The 10,710-nt window shown below is 38.7% G+C and overlaps 1 protein-coding gene across 1 annotated transcript; it reads right to left on the reverse strand.

Annotated features, from left to right (window-relative positions):
• Positions 1–2,201: 2,201 nt before the first annotated feature.
• LOC128128964 (putative lipase ROG1) lies at positions 2,202–4,051 on the reverse strand. Its single transcript, XM_052767696.1, has 7 exons — positions 3,808–4,051; positions 3,187–3,257; positions 2,863–3,072; positions 2,637–2,803; positions 2,475–2,530; positions 2,342–2,394; positions 2,202–2,273 (listed from the first exon to the last, which is right to left on the reverse strand). The coding sequence occupies exons 1-7, from the start codon at positions 4,049–4,051 to the stop codon at positions 2,202–2,204; spliced, it is 873 nt and encodes a 290-aa protein (XP_052623656.1).
• Between the last annotated feature and the right edge of the window lie 6,659 nt (positions 4,052–10,710).

A 10,710-nucleotide genomic window follows, 5' to 3' on the forward strand; every position in this document is an offset into this window, starting at 1 on the left:
TTATGTAGCTCCTCGCTTCTAATTTCCTACAAGTGTAAATCAATAGTAAATATGCATCAAGCCAAGGGCAAAAGGTGGAATTTTTAATACCTGACTTAGGAGCTTTGGTATGTCTATTGTTGAAAATGTGATCTCATGCATAGGCCTGCACTATCCCAGTTTAAAAGGTACATTTAGTTAGACGATTGTGTACAAAAGCTAATAACTGTTCTGATTTCTAGTGGCTTGGGATTAAAGGACTTACAACAAATCTTGTAAGAGCATACATAAACAAATAAAATCCATAACAATAATGGAATAGATCATTACATTCCATTATCATGTTTGGTTGGCTAGAGGAAATGGAATGAATTTTAGTCAATTCCATGCGTATAGTTGCACGATTGCTATAACAGAAAATAAGAGGCTGTATACAAACGCCAGGTGTCTCTGTATGTTGTATTGAACTAATACCCTTTGAATAACATACTTCAGCTTCTGATAAATCTCCATTCTTATAAGCCTCGTTTCCCCTGCACAAATCAATTTATTTCAGAAATCAAAAGCATATTAGGTTTATACAAATGTAAAATATCAAAAAAAAAGGGGGGGGGAGGGGGCTAAAACAACAACTTTTCGCCAACTGTCACATGTTTCTTGAGCTGTAGCCTTTGCGTGCTCCCTGTTACCAGGTTTATGAGAATGGGACACATTAACATAGCCAGTTCTCAGCTTATACATCTTCTGATGTGGCTGTTGTCTCACTGCCATGTCAGCACTAGCAAAAGATGTAACAGAAGGTGAATACATAGATTTTCATGTCAAAAAAAAACTTACAAGAACAACTAGCGGATCACGAGTAAGAGCAAGGTCATTGATCATGTTAATAGGAAGCATGTTCCCATCTCGATCTATTGTGTTCACTAGAGTCTCATCAACACATTCTAGCTTTGAGTCTTTCATCATTGGTATATGGCTGACACTTCACTTGATAGACCACATCCTAATTATGTATCACAAATAAACATATTTTATGCTAATATTAAGCTAAATCTGTTTCATGTAAGCAAAATAGCAGTTTATATATATATATATATATATATATATATATATATATATGTATATATATATATATATATATATATATATATACCTCCATCTACAATTTCTCCTTCAGTATTTCTGGAAATATGGAATGCCAGAGAAAATATGGTTCCATTTGAAAAAGATTCTGTTGTCTCACATCCCTACATCATATCAAAAAGAAACACTTTCACTTTGTGAGAATCCATAATTACAAGATATTGCCATTTATCTTATGATGATGATTAATGAAAATGAAATCCAAAAGTCAAACAACAAATGGACAGATATATGATTACCTCAGAATCCACAGACATGTTGTTGATTGCAATATAAGAATCATTGTCCAAACATATGCCTCTAGCATTTAAATTAGTTGCATCAACATTCTCCTTGCTATCCTTTGGGTGGGTGGCTGCTGCTAGTTACAAAAGATATAGATACATAAAGCATCCAAATTTATAATCCTCAGTGAACAAAAAGTAATAATAATGTCAAAAAATAAAAAAGGGTAACCAACTAACCTGGTTTTTTTTCTAGCAGAGGATGTAATCATATGAGAGGCTTTGTTCTCTTGGTTGTTGACATCTTCAGGCACCTTCTTCTGAGTTTTTGAAACTTTTGGACTAGCAAGTGCTTTAGAAGAATTTCTTCCCATTGCTACTTTCTTGGTTTGCATCTCAAACTTGGGAAAGAACCAGATTCAGATGCTTAACAACTTCAATTTTTTGGTGGATATGTTTACAAGTTGTGATCTTCCACAGATTGTCTGACTGGCATAAAGTTGCCTAACAGATTGGGAAATTTTATTTTAAGTTTGAACAACAACATGAATAATAATAATAAAGAATAGATATTGAAATGTAAAGAAACATATGGGCAGGGGTGTGATGCTTGCCTGGATTGTATTGTGTGCAAGGTATCTTTGGTTACTTCCTTTAAAGCTGACATCAACCCGTTCCCAGCTTATTTGACTCAATCCCTTAATCATCATTTCTGCATTTTTAATTGATGGTATTAGAATTCATATAACTCAGCAGTTGAATAATGAATTGGTTGCTACCTTCCATGCTGGCAGTGGCAGTGGCAGTGACTGTCTTAGTCTTGTGGGTTTTGGGCTGTGGGTCCAGAGAGGTTTCTTATTTTGTGACATTTTTTGCATCTTCCTTGAGAATCTGGGGATATCTACCACTTCTCACAAGATTTTTAATCTATAAAAATACTGAGATAAATTAATTACACTATACCCAGTAGTATTATTTTATTTTATTTTTTTTACCTTAGGCAGCTGAATCTGATGACGGATTGATGATGTGCTCCATCCCACAAGATCTATTTCAAGTGCTTGAGTTAAGGAAAAAAAACATCCAAAACTTAGTGGTAGATTTTTTCAGGAAAAAATATTAGGATACGGTCTGAATGGACATTTGCATAAACAACACGGCATTTGAACGAATGCAATGCGGATCTACAAAATCAACCACAAAATTCATGCAAACAGATCTCCAAATTCTCCTTCTTTTCTACTGTGTTTAGCTGAAAAGGGGGGGGGGGGGTGTCAATGAAAGACTTACATGAACTTTAGGTGTTCTGAATCATTGGCCATCTGAACCAAGAGAGGGGTTTGTCTCTGTCCATTAGCCTTGTCTTTCAAATACAGATGTCTTCCTGTTCTTCTAACCACCACTGAACTGTGGCACCCTACTTTCTCAAGGCCTCTGACTCCACAGAACATTGGGACCTGAAACCACCAACACTTCCATCAACTATTTCCAAATAATTAACTCACAATTTACAAACCTGTATGTGTCCTCTTGAGCCAAGGTGTGGAGTCACAACTGTAATAAAGTTAATAGCCTCAACTCCAGCAATTTTTCCAGATCTGTCTTGGTATGTTTGATTCTGTGTGTAGAGCTTAGCAATAGCATATCTTGATATCAGGCCACCAAGTGAGTGACCTATAAATGATATCTTTTCAACTTTAGGATTGCGTTCTATCACAGATATCACCTGCAACCAAAACCACCACTTTTACTTCAAACTACAATGCTGTGTCATAGCAGAAATGAATATTTCTAGGTCTTGGATTTAACCCTAAAAAATATTAAGGAGGAAGATACTCACCTCATCTGCTAATCTGCTTCCCATCACATCAATTCCATCAAGTGTTGCTAGTGCAGAGTTACGTCTGCTGCCTGTAGAGCATATCGATACACAAGATATAGTATGGAAAATAAAAATGATAATACCAATAATACAACCAAAGTTCAACAACACTTTTAACCAACACTAATTCTTTTTCTCAGCTTCCAGTAATAACATCAAGTTCATAAACATTTGGGATGCACAACTGAGAAGTATCTTCTGAAAAGAGGAGACGAGTGATATAGAAATGATTACAGTGAACAATAAGATCCTTGGGATACTTATTTAACAACTTCTAATAAATTTTTTTGGTAAATATGTTTATAAGTTGTGATCTTCAATTTTTTGCATCTCAAAACCCAAGTCTCTACGAGAGTTCACGGCACAGCATTCACCTGTTACGAAATCAAATTTTACCAAACCCATATAAGCAATAGATCGAACACCTTATCTGCACGACCCAAACAAACTACTTAAAAAGATGATCAAACTGAACACCTACCTCAAGAGTACGAGAAGCTGGGAATGCTATTGTCAAGGACTCGGCAGGAGCTGGCGAATCGAAACAAACAGAGACTACAGCAGCGAGCCCGATCAAACCTTTAGCGATTGAATCAATCAATTTCTTATTGGATTCAACTGATTCATTCGAATTTGCCTTGGGTAAAGCTTGAGGTGGTGTTGGTACTTTACACTTGCTATGGTAACCATTGAAATTGGAAGAAGATAATCGGTACTTATAGGGAAAAGTTGAAGAGGTTGGTGTTTGAGGGGTTTTGGTGTAAATTGATGAAATGGGTGAAGAATTACTAAGATCGAGATTAGGTCGGCGTACAACATCCATGGTAGATACTCTAACTGGGGGATTTAGGGGGTTTGTAGATCATAATCAAGATGAAGGGATTTATGGGAAATGAATGAGCAAGTGTAATGGTTAGATTTAGGGGGATTTATGGTAATCCCTAAAAATCGGACCCAAAAATCTTTATATCGGGTTTACAAATACACAAACCACGCTTTTTCCTTTTTGTTAGAACCAAGTGAAGGTCAGATGACGGCGACGATAGTGGTAACTGATACACAAGGAAAACCTTTTCAACCACCATGAAACAATTAAGACAAAGTTACAATGTTTTCGTTGCTTCAGCCTTCGGTGTGTGATTCGCGGCGACGACGTGATTAGGGCAAGAGGGAAACAACCATCGAAATAGAGAAACAAAAGGGGAGATTCGATTGTGAAGATGAAGAAAAGAAGGTAGAAAAGAAAGGAGGGTTTTCAAAATTTTAGGGTTTCGTTTCCCCCCGTTATCTTCTCAAGGTGCGTTTCCTTAAAGTTATAAAGCGACACCTACAGAAGACGCACGCTTAAGATAAAGCGCCCTCCGTGTTTTTAATTTTTTTTCTTGAAACACTAATTTAAGGGCACACAAAAATGTGTGTCCACTATCCTTCAAATTTTGGAAGTCTGACAATATTTTTAAGGACACCCAAAAATGTGTAACGTGAATCAGCGAGTGTCATTGTTTGTGCGTCATTAAAGGCTATTTTTCTTGTAGTGTTTCCCGAAGATCTTCCTGGATTACCACCCGATCGGCAAGTAGAATTTCGTATCGACTTGTTGCCCAAAACAACGCCAATTGGAAAAGCACCTTATCGATTAGCACCGACGGAGATGAAGGAGCTGATGATGCAACTTCAGGAGTTATTGGACAAAGGTTTCATTAGACCTAGTTCATCACCTTGGGGAGCTCCGGTGTTATTCGTAAAGAAGAAAGATGGAAGCATGAGGATGTGCATTGATTATAGAGAGCTGAATAAGGCAACAATAAAGAATAGATATCCGTTGCCAAGGATTGATGACCTATTCGATCAGCTACAAGGTTCAAGTTATTTTTCAAAGATCGACCTAAGGTCAGGATATCATCAGCTAAAGGTGAAATAGCAGGATATAGAGAAGAATGCATTCAGAACACGATATGGACACTATGAGTTCTTGGTTATGTCATTTGGATTGACCAATGCTCCAACATCATTCATGGATTTAATGAATAGAGTTTGTAACCCGTTCCTTGATAAATCTGTGATAGTGTTCATAGATGACATTCTCATTTACTCAAAGAGCCAAGAGGAGCATGGCAGACACTTGCGAGAAGTTTTGGAAGTCTTGAAGAAGGAGAAGTTGTATGCGAAGTTCACCAAATGTGATTTTTTGATTCGTGAAGTCCAATTCTTGGGTCTCGTGGTCAACCAAGAAGGGATAATGGTTGATCCAGCGAAGATCGAAGCTGTGATGAAGTGGGAACAACTAAAAAGTCCCACGGAGATCCGAAGCTTTTTAGGATTAGCCAGATATTACCGAAGGTTTATCCAAGGCTTTTCTTTGATCGCTAGTCCATTAACAGCTTTGACCCACAAAGGAGCTACTTATGCTTGGAGTGATAAGTATAAAGAAGCATTCGAGAAGCTAAAGAAGAAACTATGCGAGGCACTGATACTTTCTCTACCCGATGGAGTTGAAGACTTCGTTGTTTATAGCGATGCATCTGGGGTTGCATTAGGTTGTGTACTGACCCAAAGGGATAAGGTGATCGCGTATGCATCTCGACAGCTGAAAGAGCATGAAAAGAACTACCCGACTCATGATTTGGAGTTGGCAACGGTGGTTTTTGTAACGCCTGTGTTTCCGGGCTTGCCATTTGTAGCAATGTAATAGTCTAGGTTAACCTTTGTAACCCGTTTTGAAATAATAAAGATTGTATTATTTAAGTATTGTGTGTTTTGTGCTTAATTGCTTAATTATGTGGTTTGATTAATTAAGAATAAAAATAATCGTCAAAATTTAAGTGTGAAATAAACTTAATATCTTTAAATAATCTTGTAGTAGTTGAAACGAGGTTTCCGAATATATATAGAACGCCCAAATCTGACTTCGTATGAGGAAGTTATGATTTATCGAAGTTTCGGCTTAGCAGTGTGCAGCTGGAAATACTCGATTTGAGATCGAGCAGTTTTTAGCCAAAGCAATCTAAACGAGGATCGAAGGTCTCGTTGTTGGTATCGAAGCAATAAAAAGTTAGGCGAGAATGGACGTCAAACGAAGAAGTTATGAATTTATAACGAAGTTTTTCTGTCGCGGCCTATTAAAAATAAATAATAAAAATAAATCGAAATTAGCCGACGGAGTCTAAACGAAATTTGTAGAGCGTAGTCTCACCTTCGCGTGGATATAAAGAACGTTGAAAACGGAGTTCGTATGAACAAGATATGAATTTCCGAAGTTTATAAATTATTTTGTATTTAAATTTAAATGGAAATTCGGAAGCATTATCCGAAGCGAGTCACCGGTCTGATCCGAGGTACGCCCCGCATACTCGAGTACGCCCCGCATACTCCGAAGGTGTCGACATCGCAGCAAGTGGCTTCGGATGACGCATGCCATGACGACTTCGAGGCTCCAGCCTCCTATAAATAGGATCCGAAGGCAGCCGAGTCTTTTGCCAATTTCTTCTCTTCTCTCTCCCGTTTTGCATCATTTTGCGTGCCAGAAATATCCCGAAGCCCCGGTATTATTCTCGAGCCCCGAGGCAAGTCCCGAGATCCCGAAGATCCCGAGAAGTGCGGTTCCCGAGCCGAAGCTCTGCCCGCGAGAAGTTCGATTTTTGAAGAGATCTTCCAGATCTGCTGAGGATTACTACTTTTGCAAGTCGTAGTGCTGTCCGATCATCTTCTGATCAAGTGAGTGTGTGGATACTTTCTTCTAACGCATAATTATGAAGTATTTTATACAGAATACGTATTATGTGTATATTGTTGTTTATATGTGTGAATGTGTATTCACTTTCTTCTAACTCATAGATATGATTTATTCTCTATGAGATATGTGTTATGTGTGTGTGCCTCATCTGTTATGTGATATATGTGTTGATTAAAGCATGCTATACAGGTTTTTAAACTATGTATACAAATGTATATTTTTATCTACTAATATGTTGGGTAGAACATGGGTAGATAGTTGGTGTGTAATAAACAGATGAGAGGCCTCGTTGTTGTTTGATTTAGTGATCCAGCGGAGTTTAGATGACGACCACATACTTTTCTAGATAGTATTGTGGAAACATTAGCAGGTTCGCCACTTGTAGGTGTTAATGAACTTGGGTGTTCATTCGCTGTACTCCATCCCCCTCATGGTTGCCTTATTTGACTTATATTGCTGAGGTACCCCCGAAGCATGTGTTGTCGCCCCGATGAAATATTCTTAGACTAGGTCCCTTATGTTAGTTGTTTTAGGGACATAAAGTGAGAATAACAGGAATGGGTAATTGGGTTATTGTTGGTTGGTGAAAATTAAATATGATTATTTATTGTGGGTTGAAAACCCTATATGCTCACCAGGCTCCCAAGCCTGACCCACTCAGTTTTAATTGTATTACAGGAAGTGGCGCAAGGGCATGAGATGGATGAACCATCAGTTGTTTTGATTGCAAGTCTGTATATGTTTATATTTGTTGAATGACTTGTAATGTATTCGTTTATGCTTATTGGTCTGTATCAGAACATGACACCCCGAGTTTTGATTATAATGAAAATACATTTCTTTTATGAAATGCTTTGGTAAACATTGTTTTATCATGTTTTGTTTTTGGGAACAAATTCCGCAACTCTTTCAAATCAAAAGGATTTACTCTGAAAATATTTTTAAAGCATAAATGAAAATCGGTCTTTTCTGGCCGAGATTTTTGGGATGTCACAGTTTTCGCTCTGAAAATATGGAGGCATTACCTCTATGGCACAAAGTGCAAACTTTTCACTGATAACAAGAGTCTCCAATATCTCTTTGGTCAGAAAGAATTGAATATGAGGCAACGACGCTGGCTAGAATTACTTAAAGACTACGACTGTGAGATACTTTACCACCCCAATAAGGCTAATGTTGTTGCTGATGCTTTCAGTCGGAAAGTCAATCTTGAAATGAGAAGGCCAAGAGCGTTGAGAATTGAAGTTGTCTCGACTATTTTGGAAAGTATAAAGAAAGCTCAAAGCGAAGCTTCTGAGAAGAATGACCGAAAGGAGGAACGTTTGGGCAAAACGTTGGTGTTCGGTGTAAGCAGTCATGGACTGAAGGTATTCCAAGATCGGATTTGGATACCTAAGTCAGGAGGAATAAGATATCTTCTGATGGAAGAAGCTCACAAACCCATGTACTCCATTCATCCCGGTAGCACAAAAATGTATAGGGACCTGAAACCCTATTATTGTTGGCCGACGATGAAGCTTGACATTGCGAAGTATTTGGCGGAGTGTGTGACCTTTGCGAGAGTCAAGGCACAACATCAGAAACCATACGAGAGTTTGGAACCTTTGCCTATGCCTATGGGTAAGTGGGAAGACATTGCTATGGATTTTGTCACTAAACTGCCCAGAACAAAGAATGGTCACGACATGATTTGGGTGGTCGTTGATCAATTCACTAAGAGTGCGCATTTCATAGAAGCCAATGAGAAATGGTCTATGGAAAAGCTTGCGAATTCTTACATGAAGGAAATTATGAGGCTTCACGGTGTTCCGTTAACGATTGTGTCAGATCATGATAGTCATTTCACCTCACGATTTTGGAAAAGTCTACAAGAGGAATTGGGTACCAAGTTGTGTTTAAGTACAGCTTACCATCCGCAGACTGATGGTCAGAGTGAATGGACGATACAAACACTTGAAGATATGTTGAGAGCATGTACCCTGGAATTCCTAGGTAATTGGGATGAACATTTACCATTGGTAGAATTTTCCTACAATAATAGTTTCCACTCGAGCATAAAGATGACACCTTATCAAGCTTTGTACGGACAGAAGTTTCGTACGCCGTCTTGTTGGCTTGAGGCTGGGGAAAAGCAGTTTATGGGACCAGAGATAGTCCATCAAACTGCTGAAAAGTTGAAAATAATTAGGGAGAGAATGTTAGCAGCTCAGGATCGTCAAAAGAGCTATACTGACAAAAAGTGAACGCCGATGACTTTTGAAGTTGGAGATTCGGTTTTGCTTAAAGTCTCGCCATAGAAGGGACTTATAAGATTTGGTAAAAGGGGAAAATTGAGTCCAAGGTTTATTGGATCGTTGAAAGTTCTTCAGAGAATTGGGAACCAAGCTTACAAGCTCGAACTACCAGAAGAACTTAATGGAATTCATAACACTTTTCATGCGTGTTATTTGAGGAAGTTCACGGGAGAAGTTCCCGACATGATACCACTTTCGGAGTTAAGGATCGATGAGAACAAAAGGTTGATTGAAGAACCAGAAGCAATTGTTGCCCAAAAGACTAAGAATTTGTGACGTAAGATGGTTGAGTTAGTGCTTGTCCGATGGAAACACGCGAATAGGCCGAATCTCACCTGGGAGACGGAGAGTGACATGATGAGTCGCTATCCGCATTTGTTTGCTGATGTGTGATTTCGGGGACGGAATCATTCTAAGGTGGGGAGAATTGTAACGCCCGTGTTTCTGGGCTTGCCATTTTTAGCAATGTAATAGTCTAGGTTAACCTTTGTAACCCAAATTTGAAATAATAAGAACGTATTATTTGAGTATTATGTGTTTCGTGCTTAATTATGTGATATGATGAATTAAGAATAAAATGAGCGTCAAAATTTAAGTGTAAAATAAACTTGATATCATTGGATAATGTTGTAGTAGTTGAAACGAGGTTTCCAAATATATATAGAACGCCCAAATCTGATTTTCTGAAGTTTCGACTTGGTAGTATGCAGCCCGAATACTCGATTTGAGATCGAGCGGTTTTTAGCAGATACAATCTAAACGAGAATCGAAGGTCTCGTTGTTAGTAGCGAAACGATGAAAAGTTAGGCGAGAACGGACGTCGGACGAAGAAGTTATGATTTTATAACGAAGTTTTTCTATCCCGGCCTACTAAAAATAAATAATAAAAATAAATTCAAAATTAGCCGACGGAGTCTAAACGAAAGTTGTAGAGCGTAGTCTCACCTACGCGTGGATATAAAGAACGTCGAGAACGGAGTTCGTATGAGGGAGATACGAGTTTTTGAAGTTTATTAAATATTTAATAATTAAATTTAATTCTAAATCTTGGTATTATCCGAAGAGGAGTCAGCGGACTCATCCGAAGTATGCCCAGCGTATTGGTGTACGCCAAGCGTACCACTCGAGTGTGCTGAGTTTGTATGCGATGACGTAGAGGACCGATAACGCAAGGGATGACGACAACCGAAGCATTACGCCCCGCGTACCCCGAAGTTACGCTCAGCGTAACCCCGAGGATCAGACCCTATAAAAAGGGATGCGAAGCCAGCTTCTTCCTTTTACAACTTCTTCCTTTTCTCTCTAGATTTGGCCTCGTTTAGCGTGCCATTTATACCCCGAAGCCCCGGTAATATTCCCGAGCCCCGAAGCAAGATCCGAAGCCCCGAGGATCCCGAAGAGCGTTATTCCCGAGCCGAAGCTCTGCCTGTGAGGAGCCCGGTTCTTGTGAAGATC

Source organism: Lactuca sativa, chromosome 9 (assembly GCF_002870075.4).
Source record: "Lactuca sativa cultivar Salinas chromosome 9, Lsat_Salinas_v11, whole genome shotgun sequence".
Lineage (NCBI taxonomy): Eukaryota > Viridiplantae > Streptophyta > Magnoliopsida > Asterales > Asteraceae > Lactuca > Lactuca sativa.

Coding starts and splice junctions, on each gene's coding strand:
- LOC128128964 (XM_052767696.1), bottom strand. CDS start 4,051: ATGGATGTTGTACGCCGACCTAATCTCGATCTTAGTAATTCTTCACCC. Junction 3,073..3,186: donor GAAGCAGATTAGCAGATGAG/GTGAGTATCTTC, acceptor TTTTGGTTGCAG/GTGATATCTGTGATAGAACG. Junction 2,531..2,636: donor TCAGAACACCTAAAGTTCAT/GTAAGTCTTTCA, acceptor TTGATTTTGTAG/ATCCGCATTGCATTCGTTCA.